The 15,574-nt window shown below is 36.8% G+C and overlaps 2 protein-coding genes across 2 annotated transcripts; one reads left to right on the top strand and one right to left on the bottom strand.

The window, feature by feature from the left end:
* The first annotated feature begins 3,922 nt into the window (after window positions 1-3,922).
* LOC128235728 (heparan sulfate glucosamine 3-O-sulfotransferase 1-like) lies at window positions 3,923-4,966 on the top strand. The gene is made up of 2 exons (XM_052950530.1): window positions 3,923-4,640; window positions 4,845-4,966. Exons 1-2 carry the CDS (start codon window positions 3,923-3,925, stop codon window positions 4,964-4,966), a joined length of 840 nt encoding a protein of 279 aa, XP_052806490.1.
* Window positions 4,967-6,515: 1,549 nt separating this feature from the next.
* On the bottom strand, window positions 6,516-15,290 carry LOC128236099 (uncharacterized). Its single transcript, XM_052950952.1, has 5 exons — window positions 14,543-15,290; window positions 12,982-13,187; window positions 11,275-11,436; window positions 9,735-9,860; window positions 6,516-7,401 (listed from the first exon to the last, which is right to left on the bottom strand). Exons 1-5 carry the CDS (start codon window positions 15,088-15,090, stop codon window positions 6,590-6,592), a joined length of 1,854 nt encoding a protein of 617 aa, XP_052806912.1. The 5' UTR covers window positions 15,091-15,290; the 3' UTR covers window positions 6,516-6,589.
* Window positions 15,291-15,574: the final 284 nt, after the last annotated feature.

The following is a 15,574-nucleotide window of genomic DNA, read 5'->3' as shown; positions in this document are numbered from 1 at the left end:
GAAATAGGAAACCATTTTAGGCCGCTATTCCGCTAGGCCGCCAGGCCGCTAACTTCACGCCGCTAGGCCGCTGAGGTGATCGATCGACTTTTTTGAAAAAAAATGTATATAATTGCTTAAGAGTGATAATTTGGGCATACAAACAGAAAATATATAAACAAAAATTAGAAGGAGAGGCATGATCACATGCTTTGAAAAGCTGACTGCTTGTTCGACTTTTTTGAAAAAAATGTTGATAATCGCCTCAGGGTGATAGTGTGTTCTTAAAAAATCAGTTAATATTTCTTTGTTTTATAAGAAAATGCATGTATACATGCTTTGAAATAGGATAGCATTTTAGGCAGCCAGGCCGCTAGGCCGCTAACTTCACGCCGCTAGGCCGCTAACATCACGCCGCTGGGCCGCTAGGCCGCTAGGCCGTTAGACCGCTAACTCCACGTACATACTTTCAACGTCAATTCAAAGTGATAATAGGGTCATCATGGACTTCTTTCTTTCATTGATTGTGTTTTTATGCACTAGTCATTTGAACACTCCAAGGGTATTATTTTCAACTTCCATTTTGGCTCAACTTGCCTGCCAACTTTTTCCATATTTTCTTTAAAATGACAGTAATCATCATCATCATCATCATCATCATCATCATCATCATCAACAACAACGTCATCACCATCGTTTTTGTTGAAATATTTTTTAGCTTTATAATAAATGGTTAAGTTTATCCTCTTTATGTGGCAAAAAGGCACAGTGACGCCCCATATAAGCAATTTCTGCTTTATGCGTTGAGCTTCGCCGCATACACGTTTATGCGTTGAAAATCACCGCATAAACGAAAAAAACACGTTTATGTAAAACAAAATCTGTTCTTAATATTCAGTTCGAGCCAAAGAGGAAATCGAGAATAACGATATCGAGTTGACGGGTTTAGTTTAAATGTATACAATTTGGAACGATTGTGAAACAAGTTATAGGTATGACGTCACCATTGCGTCATATAAACTTCCATTGTGTGGAAAATTCTCAATAAAAAATAATGTTTTTATGACTGATATACATGTTTTCACATGCTCAATACACTGTAAATCAAAAATATCATTATTTCTGAAACCGTTATACCTTGAGTATATATTATTGCTTGATTTATCATTTAAAATAGAGATTTAAGCATAAACTGCTGCCCTATAGTTGAAAGGTCAGTTTGGAAGAACTGTCATGGCGGACTGTGCAATTTTTGAGTTTGTTTTTCAAGTGGAGGGATTTTTCTTAGGAATAACTTGACCCCCCCCCCCTTTTATTGGCTTAAAAAGTAATTTAAAGCTTGTACTTCCAGAATATATATGTTTATCATAGTCTGCATTCGCTCGAAATGCCTTTAAATGTTGTCTAAAAATAATCATTTCACATTGAATTATAGAGGAAATGACAATGGTGGTGTGTAACCTAAAATAACAACATTATATTAGTCACTCTCGCTGGCACAATGCTACGCGAGAGTGTGGTCTCGTGTTGTGCGGGAAACCGGAGTACCCGGAGGAAACTTATTTGTACAGCTTGGTGACAACAAACCAAACTCACATGCACCCAGGCCGGGATTAGAACCCAGGTCGCCTAGGTCAGAAGAGCTTACCACCGCACTAACCGGATAACAATACGCCGACGGGTTTCGACTGTATTACAAAGAATTTTAAAGAAGTATGAAGAATAAAGAGGGTAACGGTATGGTATTTTTAAAACGCTTGGCATTTCCACTTATCGTTTAAAAACACAAAAAGAGACTCTTGTCTGTTATCATTGTATGTATTCAAACTTAAAATATTCCAGACATTTTTTTTAAGAAATACCAAAAGATCAGAGTTTCTTTTTTGTAACCATATTACTCATTCAAACTTTAGTTAAATGGACACTTATCATACAAAATAACCAAAAGAATATCTTGTCTGGCAATCATATTACTTACTCAAACTTAAATTATGCAAGAATTTGCTATGTTAACGTATATATACAGTGGGGGTATCAGAATTTGTAGTTAGTTGATACAGGATAGGGCTAATGTTTTTGTGACCGATGATAAGTTGAGGCAGTGGATGAGATTGGGAAGTGTATGACACTGACATGGCCAGGCATACCATTTGGGTCAAAAGTATAACTGAATTAAAAGTATTTTTCCACTTACCCGACCGACCATATTCTTCTCTTTGCTAAAGTGTGTATTTTTTTCGTTATTTCTTTAAAAGTGAACATGTTTAATTTTGACCATTTAACATTCGAATCCGTTTGCTCGAACTCGCTTAGCTCGAATTCCTCGTTGTCCCTAACTGACGGTAAGCATTACCGCTTGGGTCGAAATTTTCCGAGACTCGAGGTATTTTCTGCTGGTCCCTGGGAGATCAAGCCAACAGGTTTCAACTGTATATTCGAAATGTTCTTAAATAGTGATATACCCTAATAAAGATCGGTTTGGTGTAGAATCTCGGTTCTTTAAAAATGAAAAAAAAGTTATTTCTACCTTAGTAACCTACCCTTTGTTTGGAGATGTTAGTGAAAACATTAAGACCATTTTTTGGCCCTCGTTGTCAACCAGGACCCACTTTCTCGAAACTTCTTAAGTCTATTATAACAGGATTAAGCTAAGCGCACTATTTTTGTCTTTTAATAATTTGCGTAATATTTTTTTCTTTATGAGTTTTTATGCTTTAGATAGAAATAAACATATTGATAATCACAATAAACCATTTTTCATTTATAAAAATGCATTTTTAGTATGTATTTTGCCATATTGAAATAAGCTTCTTAAGCCTGTTAAGCTTAAGAAGTTTCGAGAAATTGGGGCCAGCACTAACCCTCTAAATTGGTCATGCGTCTCTAATTTTAACAAAGATATTTCTGCCGCCAAGCAAATTGCTCGTTTAAAAGCGGAGGTTATGTGAAACCATATTTTCTCTGAGAATCAGACTATCACTTTTTAAATATTTGCACTTGACAATTCAATTTTGAAATATCGTAAATTTTTAACATATTGTCTAGACTCAAAAATCTAAATGGTTTCATATTGATGGTTTCGTATTTATTACAACCATTCAAAAACAAGTATCGTTAACCGCTTCTCAGAAACAATAAGCACTTTGACCAATTAGCCTCAATTGGCGTGGGAGAATCCAATCCAATAGTTAGGATTTTTTATTTCACATCAATGGGCAAAAGTCAAAGGTATGCTGGACATTAAAGGATTGATTTTACGATAACTGTGTTTGTAGTCGTATTTACAAAGGCATGGTTTTCAGTAATTAATTGATCCGGCTCTTTAAATGGCTTTTGTTTTATACGTTCAAGTTCGAAGTCCATTTTATTGTTCGCGGACCTAATGGAATTTTGTGTTCACATGAGTGCGTTTTGTACGGAATCCTATGAGGGCCATAGCGATCCCCCACCTCGCTATTTCACTAGTTTACATGCATTTATATCTTCATTTTATATTTTTGTTTACTTGTCTATCTGTCTGTCTGCCTGTCCGTCCGCCCGCCCGCCCGCCTGCCTGCCTTCAAAATGCCCATACATACATTCAACGGTATGTTGAGTTTCAATGAAAATCTATGACGCCTAATGACTAAACGAGAGACTAAAAAGCTGTGACCTTCCAAGATGTCACTCTTACATCATCTCTTATCCAACTCACCCATGCGAAAATCATGAGATTTTGTGAAACATAATATTTCTTCTTATATAATCTTATAACACTCTAGTACCAGCACGGCTCACAAATAGTTATTCATTTGGCTTGTAAACAGTTAACATACGTTTCAATAAAATGGCACCGAAAAAAATGCATTGCATGGCAACATTACTTTTTATAGTTCTACTATTGTTCTTCATGCTCCTAGCGCCAGCATATATGGATTTTCTTTTATACAATTTTCGAAGGGAGATGTCACAGGAACATTTAGATAGAGAAATGGACAGGATTTATAACGCTGCACAGGATAATTTAGATTCAGAAACCGACACGTTGGCATCTAGCAATGTCGGTTCAGACACATATGAAGCACTCCGAGAGAAGTCCGATTTCCACCCGATTCCAAAACTGACAGGCAAATGTGTCAAGCGTTTTCCTCAAGCGATTATAATCGGTATACAAAAATGTGGAACTTATGCATTGTTGTTCTTTCTGGATAAACATCCACAGATTGCTGGATGTCTTCATCCTCCGGAGCCAAGGTTCTTTGATAAAGACCCAGATGCTGACGTAAGCTACACAAATTATTTAAAGGGACTCTCCAAGAAATCAGTTGTGCAAAGTGCTGGGGTTATCAAATGGAAGAACAGCTTTGATAAGTATAAAGAGAAGATGCCATGTAGTTTTAAACAGCAAATAACAATAGAAAAAGATCCTGCATATTTTTACCAGGAATTTGTTGCTAACAGAATACAGCAGTGGGCGCCTGACATTAAACTGATTTTCATCGTGAAAAATCCGGTTGAAAGAGCAATTTCTGCGATCGCAATGTATCGGGCAAGATCAGAAATTGACAAGAATAAAACGGTAGATGATATAGTTTTCAAACAAGGTGATCACGGCAAGATGACCGTTAACGAAGAAGCGGTTTGTAACGTCACCAAGTATTCCGACTATCAATATTATATGCGTATGTGGTTAAAATATTTTCGTCTGAACCAAATGTTGTTTATTGATGGTCATAAATTTGAATCGGAGCCCGCCAAAGAATTAAACAAAGTAGAACGGTTTCTAAAAATAGGTACTTTCTTTAAAAGTTCAATGTTCGTCTTAAATGAAAAGAAAGGAAAATTTTGTTTTGAACTAGGAAATGATGAACCTTGGTGTATGAAAGGAGGCAAGGGCCGGAAGCACCCATATGTTAGTGAAGGCACGCTAAATACGCTTAAAGAATATTTTGCTCCGAAAAACGCAAAGTTTTTTAAAATGGTGAATAAAACATTTGATTGGGAATGACATTGCTAAAAAAATGTTCATTTCATTTCCTTGATATGGAAATTGCTTTTTGTTTCATTTCCGTTTTATGGAAATAAAGGGGTATATCTATTAACGGGAGATTCTTTTCGATTGTTGATATGAGTACCATTGTTTTTTAGCGTTGTTTTCTAAAAAAGACACGACCACTAAACGCCAGCTCTACCACTTAACGATGGTGAAAAGAGAATGAGCTGTCGACAATTTTTCTGGCACCACAGGTCGCACATTATTGAAACGAAATCGTAGCCAGCATGCAGTACATTTGTTTTTACACGGTACCACATTTATGATTTTCAAAATATGTCCGTTTGCTAAAACTATCAAATAAAATATAAATCATATTCACCTGTGTATAAGTAAACACAGAGCACATCTGCAACACGGAAGTGTCGACAGCTCATTTTCTTTGCACAAGGAGGGAGCTGGCTTTTAGTGGCCGTGAAAAAATAAAATGATGACACTTGATGATTTGAATATGTAAATTAGAGCAAATATTTGGAACGATGTATTTTTACCCCTACGACTGTAAACAACCTTATGGAAATGCAACTTTTGGAATCTTATCGAAATTTGATATGAATTTTATTACCTCCTTATTATGAAGCTATTGTATAATGTTAAAGTAAAGACATAATAATAATAATAATAATAATAATAATAATAATAATAATAATAATAATAATAAAGACATAAAGGTAGTCCGTTTAGTGTAATGGATAGCACACAGGATTCTCACCAAGGCGTCCCGGGCGAACGTGTTCGATTCTCGGCCTTGGCGTATGTGAGTTTGGTTTGTGGTCACCAAGACCGAGAAGTGGGTTTTCTCAGTGCACTCAAGACTACATTCTCGCGCAACATCGTGCAAACGAGAGTTACTTAGCATTATTAAGCTTTATGTACAATCGTTGTAAAAGAAATAACGTTTAAACTTCTGTATTGATTTTTTTTATTTGAATGTGTTTTTCACCATTAGCTTAAAGGAACACTTTATTTTCTGGCGCTGGTCTACAACATACTTAAATGTACATAAATTCACACACGCACGCACGCTGGCACGCACACATATACATTCACGCATTTAACGAGGAATTAACATGTAGTGTTCTAAGACTTATGATTGCTCAATTATGTAATCATTTCGACTTGAAAATAGGCTTATCATGACTTGACGCCACCTGTGACAGGATTATGATAATAGCTTTATCAAATGTTCCATGCGCAACATATGTCGATTTGGCTAAATCAGGAACATTCGGACATTAATCTTTAACTTAAGGCTTTTGTTGGTAATAAACTGGGTTTTGGTTTAATAATTGTTTAACGAACTGAGTATTTGTTTTTACAGTTTTACATAAAATGAAACCCCCTCCGAAGGCGGTTTCGACGGTTTGTTCCATCCGAAAACTAGCTCACTTTAAAAAAAACAACAACATGGCGGGCAGTGATTAAACATAATTATCAATAGTGACCATTCAGCATATTAAGCTGTTACAGTCATGATAACCACGACTAATGTCAACAGACAAAATCAGACTTTATTCGTTAACAAGCACAAAATACATCAAATGCATCTAAAACGTCACGATCTGTAAATATATTACATTATATTGATAGAATAACCCTTTTCCGTCTAGGTTTAGTCGGACTTTCACCATCTATTGGGGCGTTTTTGATGGCGTTTTTCATACAACTTATGACACCGTCATTATGTTCACCAGTCATGGGAGTTGCTTTATCACGTGCAGAATCTGAATTGACAAACACGTTATCGTTCTTCACTGTCGAAAAACCAGTGGTTCTCGTAATCAGACTTGCATTGTCTTCAGGTTGTGCTTTATCAAACACAGCAGGTTCAAAACCAACATGATCTATACTATTTTCTCGTTCTGCGATATTTTCTATTCTTTCTTTTTCTTCGTTTGTGTTTTCCTTTGCAAGATCTTGTCTATCAGATTCATTTGCAATAGTTTCAATCCCACTAGCATGGTATTGTTTTGGTTCCTGTATTTGTTGGTTCCTTTTTAAATTATTCTGATATTGCTTAGAAACTCCAGTATGCTTCGACGGGTTTGTATTTTCCTGGCATTCTTTCGGTGTGTGTTTGTGTTTTGGGACACACTCAATTTTCTCTGATGCTTTTTGTTTTTCCGACTGCGTGGACGGACTTGCATTTTTCTGGAATTCATTTGGTGCACTGGTGTGAATCGGCGGGCATATATTTTCCTTTAATTCCTTTGGTCCCCTAATAGGTTTTGGTGGGCAAACATTTTCCTGGAATTCTTTTGGTATATTGTGGTTACCAGGAGGAGAATATTGGACGACTACGACCAGTGTATCGTGATAAGGGAACTTGGAAATTCCAACGCCGATTTCTGTCGTAGATTTCCAGATCAACTGCGTGAAATTCGACGTTCCTAAAAGAAATAAAAACAATCAAATCAGTAAGGCATTTTTACCACATTATTATGCTTTTATTTTTAAATGCGCTAATATAGAATTGTTGAAGCACTATAAATCTATTGATAACAACAAATAGCTGATACCGATTTACAGCAAAACATAGTTGTCCGGTTAGCGGAGTGGAAAGCGCACTCGCTTTTCACCAAGGCGACCCGGTCGGTTTCGATTCCCGGACTAGGCGCATGTGCGTTTGATTAGTCACCAAGCCGGACATGTTGGTTTTCTCCGGGTTTTCCGATTTTTCCCTCAACGCAAGACCACACTCTCGTGCAACCTTGTGCCCAACGAGAGTGACTTAGTATGTGCTATCATAACTTTCTCCACAAAGGTCGTAAAACTATATAATGTAAACTAACAGCACATGGGTATTTCTTGTTGACACAAAGAGCTCCCCCGTGACTTCCGATAATGACTGTTAGCCTAGCTGACACTGTAATCAGTACAACCCTTAACAGGAAACGCGGTGTTAAAATAATCACCATGGATACACATGTGTAGTGTACAGAGGTTTCACAACAATGTGAAATAATTGGGGATTAGTTCCTTACAGAAGCTATGGACTGCGCTTATAAGTATATCTATTTCTAGCATATTGGGTGAATAAACTTCCCGTTGAACAAGGTTATTAGAGACTAAGTATATAAAACAAAGGGTTGCTAAGAGATCCCAAGGGGCTCAGATCATAGAATACGCACTAGGCCAATCTTTTCTACACACGTATCGTTCGAACGCTGTTTCGCCATAATAGTTTCTGGGGCCGTTTTCACAAAGGTCATATTCAATTTTTAATATGTCGTACATTGAAATGACCTTAGTGCCATAGTCAAATTATTTTGCTACATATTTTCGTATATATTGAAAGTGAAAACATTTGAGGAAATAAAAGAATAGATGTAATGCCTTTTGTGATATTTACACAGATCAAAGTTTATTTAAGTTACCCCTAATACTTATTTTGAAACTAAGAGCTTGAATAGTCAGTTTATTACAAAGTTTCTTTCATTTTGATAGTAAAACTTTCTAATTAACTTGTGACACTCACTCAATATGTTAATGAAATTCTTGATGGTTGTCGTAAGCTCGTTAATAACATTGCACCACGTGATATCGTGTCACGCTCCAACATGAATGACGCAACACCATTGGTCCAGGACTGGTCACGTGGTGACCCCATATTTTTTTGCATAATTTTATTGTGTTTACTATCTTTTTATCGTACCAAAATGGCGTATTTGTTCTAATTCCATTGATTATAATTTTAGTGAAAACATAAGTAAATGAAACACTCCCCATCAATTGATCAATGTTAACCGACTGTTTGACGTGATGTATACGTTACGGGGTGTTAAGTGACCGAATATGGGATATGAGGTGCAAGGGAAGCCATATTCGGATTCGCGCTTCTAACCCCGACACATGTTTAACATACAGTACTTAACCATTAACACATTGACAATCGAACACGGGGTCGCAGGTTCGATCCCCCGTCGCATCGCTAAAAAAACTAATCGTCTTCCGGGAGGGACGTTAAATGGGGGTCCCGTGTGATAGTGCTATACACTGGTGCACGTTAAAGAACCAGGGTAGCTCTAACCAGGGTCACATTATGTCTGTACACTATGCTTCAAAAACCTAAAATGACTAACAATCTTAACAGAGCACTGGCCGAATGGGCGAGGCCCGAGTGCGAGTATAAATAAGCTTACACACCCACCCAATCGAACACATTAATATCTAGGTACGGAAGCATATATAATTCAGCCGCTTTTTGGTGTGAGAATTATTCCAGCTTTTTATGATATTGACAATGCGGCCGAACCATTTCATCGTAGCAGCGCCTTTATCGTACTTATTCGCGAAACGTTTTTTGGTTTAACCTATATCACACAGTAGGCCATTGCGTTTGTATAGTGAAGATATCTTTCACCATATCTGCAATCTCACACGCATTTATCATTTCGCAACGAAAATCCTTTATAATCCGCACACTGATCTCTCGGGTCATAAATTAATCGCCATGTTAAGCCAAAGAATACTTGTAGCCCACATTGATGTCAGGCAATCGCGTGCACATAAACTTCGCATTGATTTTGATTGTAGGTTAATGATCTCAATACAAAAGTCGAAGAAAAATGCCTATGGTTATTTCACTGTTAAATAGAGTTGACGACGACGACGACGACGACGACGACGATGATGATGATGATGATGATGATGTTTATGTCGAAGAAGATGACGACAACAACGATGACAACGACAACGATGGAGATGACGATGATAATTTTACCTCTTTGCCAGCAATTTTGGTAGTATGAGTAATTCTTGCTTTCTCTATACCATGTGTGGACTACGTCATTTCCGGTTAAATTTATTTCCGATTCAAGATCTAAAACCAAAATGTTTTCGCCTCGATCTGAAACAAAAAATTAGAAAAGTAATGAATAATATACCTACATTAATGAAAATACTAGGATCTCTTTAAAGTCACTGCGTAACGCTATTGGGTATACAGAGTAATGAAACAAAATTATTTTTAATGGGGTTGGAGATAACATTGCTCTTGCGCGAAGACTGAAAGGTTCGAGAAACCAGGTTACATTACCCGACCCTTTAAGTGATATTAGTGGTGTGATACCTTATACACATTACCATTTATACAGGACTAAGGTTTCAGCTTGTAAAAAGAAAATAGTTGGCCATTATGTTTAATGTATGTCAACACCACAAACAACTAAAAGCACTCTGGGAGGCAGCAGTGTGGGTCTAGAGGCTTGGGGGACACAAGGTACCATACCCTCCTCCCCCTCAGTGGGCCAGCAGATGAACCCTGAAACCACCTCATATTGACTTTAAATTGATTCCTAAAACACTACATTTATACAGTTTTGTTTTATAAGTATCAGAAAATATTCTTTAATAAAGAGTTAAATTGCATAAACGAATTTATACGTGTACCCCCCCCCCCCCCAAACACACACACATAAATCCCTTGTGCCGCCACTGAGCTGAATAATCTGATAAGTGTCTCTCAACACCTGTTTATTTATGTGTCTTGATATTTGATCTGGGACATGTAACAGACGAAGACCATTTTTTTTATGGTTTCTGATTTCATTGCGTTATTATAATATTAGGTAGGTCGGGATTATAATATTTTTCGAATTGTTAATTTGAGTCAATGGGCGGAATGTTCAGGACTTTGTTAAAGTTAACAATGTTATTAATGAGATCGTTGTTAACTTTTTGAGCTTTATTTTTTTAAGATGTGCTCATACATGTAGATAAAACAGGTATATGTGAATGGTTCTCTCAGATCTTGTAAAAATACTTCAGATCACAAGTTTATCGAATAAACTTTCAGATCATTAATATTTCTAAGTTTAACAACAATGACAGGAACAACGTTGTTAACTTTAACAGATAACTGTTTACCAGACGCTCAATAAGAGTACATTAATTCGTCTTGTCGGTACAAGAAACAGAAGATAAAGAAGTAAAAAAATGAAAAGGAAGAAAATAGTTTGTCCATTGGCAGTGAACATTTTGGAGACGATTGAAAAACAGATAAAATTACTATTATCCACTATTGAAAAATTTCGACGACAACGAAGAAACTACGACAATAGGAAACAAAAACGGTAATCAAAGATCAAACTCGATATATCGAACTATGTTTTGGTTACTTTGTATTTCGGTTATATCGAATGTTTGTTATCTCGAAATATTTCCTTTAGTCCCAATAACTTCGATATATCGAGTTTTGGTTGTATTAAAGATGCAATTTAATACAGTTATTTATATATTTTACTGAAAGTTTTTAATCGTACCGGAAGTATCGCTGTACTGCGCATATCCGCGCGCAGCTACTGCTTCCGCCCACCTCTGAGCGTCACGTGACAAAGATTTGGACTTGACGACTTCCCGTGACCCGTGCAGTTTTCGACATTCGTTGTGGGCAACTAGGATTTCGTGTTTCATTTCTTTGAACCCTGTTAAAAATGAAAGGATATATGACAGAATGATGGCACGAGACAAGATAGTTGTTTACAAACTTTATGATTAGAAAAGTTAAGTGCAGGTTAACAGGTTGTATTCAAAATTCAAAATATCTAATAAAAAAACAATAAGACAATGAAAATTACAGGGTCAATCCCAGGCCCGAATTTCTCGAAACTGCTTAAGTCCCTTATAACAAGATTAAGCTAATATCAATATTTTTGGTTTTCAGTGAATTGCGTAATGTTAACTTCTTTAAGAGTTTTTATACTTTAGATATACCTTTTCTCCCACCTCAGATAAGTAGATCCAATAACTTAACAATGCTAGATATTCTTATCTTGCCCACGGGCGAAGATAAAATGCCCGTATGGAACTCCTTTTTTAATGGTCACCACATTGTAATTACCTCCCTTGTTGAAGACTGTCGTCAGTAGCATCAAGGAAATCTTGTCTTATGGTAATATTTAGAACGCTAATTAATTATTTCTCGCTTCAAATGTCACCATAAAACAGTTTTCAAGCACCATTCAAGAAATAATCCTTTATCCTCCTTAGATCTATTTAAAAAGACCGATTGACTATTAACATTAACTGGATCACTGCGCGCATATCCATGGCAACCACGTGCTATCGCACATCCATACACACTTATTTTCACTAAGCACAAAAGAGTTCCAGCAAAAAATACATTTTTACTTAATTTTGTTTAACTGAGGTGTGAGAAAAAGCATCTACCATAGCCGCTCGTGTAAGATAGGTTCATCCCGACACTCGCGCAGGGTGTTTTGCGGAAACTCGGTAAACCTCGTACTTATAATATTTAAGATAATCACAATAAACCATTTTTCATTTATCAAAATTCAATTTCAGTATGTATTTTGGCTAATTGAAATAAGCTACTTAGGCCTGTTAAACTTAAGAAGTTTCGAGAAATTGGGGCCTGTTGTCGAAATTTCAAAAATAAAACCTCTTAAGTAGCTCAAGACCAATGCACAAACGACAATGGATAAAAAACATCTTAATAGCTCCACAATCAGACCACACACGCATCGAAATATTTCTTCTGAGAAATGATGGTATTAATGATGGTATTAAGGCATCGGAAGTGTCAATTTAACACGAGTTTGTAAGAACATCAGCTCACATTTTTTTTAAAAACACACCAACCTCACAAGTAACGGTCATTCGAAAAACCTCGACAATATTGCATCGAAAACAACCTCGGATGTATGTCGGTGTATGTAAAAATAATAATAATAGTAGTAATAATGGTTATTTGTAGTGTTTATATGTGTATCTTTTATTACTAAGTTTAAATTGATTCCCAATAAAGTTTATAATTGCATAAATGATTATGATTCATAAGAGAAGAATCTTTGGGCTAGATGTCAAAGTTTATATTACTACGCGATCGACTTGCAGCGTGTTGAAATTTAAATTGTTATGACGTCGTATTTGAGGTCATTTTCGATGGAAAGTGGCGGAGGTGCTCAGACTGATGTCGCGATATGGCTTCAATGAATATTTCAACATACTTTTGAGTAACATCCGGGCCTTTTCCAATTCACATGGTCCTACTCCTGGCACTGGCCAACCTTCCCACATATGAGGAGCGACCTTAACTCTCCAGTCATGACTGACGTCACAAAATGCGTTGTCATCTGTGACGTCATCACAGGAACTCCATGGGCAATCGTGGTCTAGCACGCTGTCGAAGCTTGCAGTTGATACTGATCGGACTCTAAAGCGTCACAAATGTTTTTAACTACTTTTACAGTTCGGGGATCTTAATGGGACTAGACATCAGACAATAGCAATAAAAATAACGACGCGTGTAACTTTCTCAGTTTTTGCGTATGTTTCCATTGCTAAATTTACTTGGTTTGTGTACAACGTAAATTCAAGTAAATTTGAAAATAGCGTCGGTATATGTATATGTACTAATCACCAGACTTTCACATGCTTAAGTTACACTATTAATGCACCAGTCAATTGTAACCACGCCCCCCCCCAGGTCCGGGGAATAGCGGGGACTTTTTCTTTCGGTCCAGCCAACCCCGGATAAAATCTCCGCCCTTCGGGGACGAACAGATGGTCAAATCCCGCCAAATGCCCCCGCACCCCAGGGAGCCTAGGTAAGGCAAATTCCCCGCTAAATTTTGCGCGAAGACAAAACCACCGCATTCACCCGGCACAGCGGGGCCACCTGAAAGGTAAAAACACGGCCCATTTCCCTGGCTATCCCCGGTATACCCCCGGACCTGGGGGTGGGGGTGGGGGGGTTGGATGTGGTTGCAATTGACTGGTGCATAACTCGGAAACCATGATACGCTATTTTTAAACGGGTAAACTCAGCTGAGAAAACAACGAAATAGTCTTGTAATCATGTAAAGTGATGTATAATCGGCCTCAAACTAACTACTTTTTTTAAGTCATACTGTATTTGCCAATTTTGGGACCATCTGGTGTCTTGTCCCTTTAACAGACAGTTTAGGGTTAAATAGTTACAGTTAATGTTTTTAATGCACGATGTCCATCGATTGAATAATTTCATGCTGTTATTAATGCTCCAAACATGAAAACAATCTCTGTAAAATCAAAATTGCATCTGAATGAGATTAAACATTTAATAATATTACAAAAATTAAAACTATTTAGAACACAACCTACATTATAAGCCAATGGAATTCCAGATACGAAATCATTAAGTGCTAGACTTAATCATTAAGAAGTTCACCTTTCACGGGTGTTTAAAGGTCCACCTACTGTCACTCATCCAATACACACTCCCTGCGTCAGATTTTGCATTGCCAATGTATCAGCTAATGAGGTTGTATTCTTAGTCAGTTATATGACCTGCAGTAATTTCTTAATGAGTAAGAAGGGCTCGTTCGCTTCGCTCACCCGCCCATTCATATCCATTAAGAATTTACTCCATGTCATCTAACAATTACTTTAAACTGATTCGTGTATGAATAAATCGAGGAGTGAAAGCGAAAAGGTTCTATCTTCTTCTTTATTTAATGTCACTTAGAATATTTTCGCATTCACCCCTCGAAATAATATTGTTCATTGCTTTAATAATATTATATTTACCTTCGTTCAGCATACCAAGGAGTGTATGATCGATAGGGCAGCGTTTTTCCGTCTCCATGGAAACAACATCCGTATCCTGGCACGTGCGCTCTACACTTCACACTCGACCAAATACTCACTGAACTCGCACACAAACTTCGTAGACTTTGACCGAATCTTCGTTCAATCGGAATAAATCGTTTGAGACCATCTGTCAAATCTATGGTTTCAGAAAAATCCACAGACCTGCTGTATCTTAAATTTGATTTTTTAACCTTATTCTTTTTGTATTTAAATTCATTGGCGTTAGTTTTATTGGAACGTTTTGGATTACATGAAAGTAGTTCCGATTCCGACGCGTATCCGCTGCCTAGACAGTTTACCCTGTCTCGTATTTGATTTATATCAGTTATGACGTCATCATAAGCGTGACGTAATCGTGTTTCGAAATCTCGCGCAACGACATCTTGCTGTAGACACAAATTGTCTTTTAGGTCGTCCAACGATTTCTGTATGCCCAAGACGTCTTCAGCAATTGAAGTATCAGAGTTTAATAGTCCAGCATCCATCTTCAATCAATGATTAATTATTTGTTTCGTTCATTTTCTTTGAATATCTACATTATATGCCTGTGTTTAAGATTAAAAGTCCATATACACGTTTATAAAATGATACACTTATTTTTAAATCTTAAAAGTCTGAAATTATTAAAAATGGTTAAAACCTCACGGATTCGTATAGAAGTCGCAGTAGAAGAAATATAAATATATACACTGTGTGTAATAGTTTACAAACACTTTCACATAATAGATCACAAAAAATAAAATTCATTTTGCAATTTCAACACTTTTTGTATTCAGTTTAGCTGTTCTTAAGCTATTGTTCCTAATCAATAAACGATCTCGTATTTTGTTTAATCCGGAGTTTAAAATTACTGAAACGTAATCGGAAACAATAAACAATGATCATCCACAATTGACCGACGCGTTAATCCGTTCACGCGATTAATTGGGCTTTACAAATTTGAAAGTAAAACCAAACATGTGCGCAATT

This window comes from Mya arenaria, chromosome 5 (assembly GCF_026914265.1).
Source record: "Mya arenaria isolate MELC-2E11 chromosome 5, ASM2691426v1".
Taxonomy (NCBI): Eukaryota; Metazoa; Mollusca; class Bivalvia; order Myida; family Myidae; genus Mya; species Mya arenaria.
The sequence above is the reverse complement of the archived record's forward strand: the minus strand, read 5'-3'. Positions and strand labels throughout refer to the sequence as shown.

What these genes read in the sequence shown, in the direction of transcription:
- LOC128235728 (XM_052950530.1), top strand. Translation starts at nt 3,923, where the DNA reads ATGTCACAGGAACATTTAGATAGAGAAATGGACAGGATTTATAACGCT. An exon ending in CGACTATCAATATTATATGC is followed by an intron (nt 4,641 to 4,844) that starts GTATGTGGTTAA and finishes GGTGTATGAAAG; the next exon opens with GAGGCAAGGGCCGGAAGCAC.
- LOC128236099 (XM_052950952.1), bottom strand. Translation starts at nt 15,090, where the DNA reads ATGGATGCTGGACTATTAAACTCTGATACTTCAATTGCTGAAGACGTC. An exon ending in GCAGTACAGCGATACTTCCG is followed by an intron (nt 9,861 to 11,274) that starts GTACGATTAAAA and finishes TTTTTGTTTCAG; the next exon opens with ATCGAGGCGAAAACATTTTG. An exon ending in CCAAAATTGCTGGCAAAGAG is followed by an intron (nt 7,402 to 9,734) that starts GTAAAATTATCA and finishes TATTTCTTTTAG; the next exon opens with GAACGTCGAATTTCACGCAG.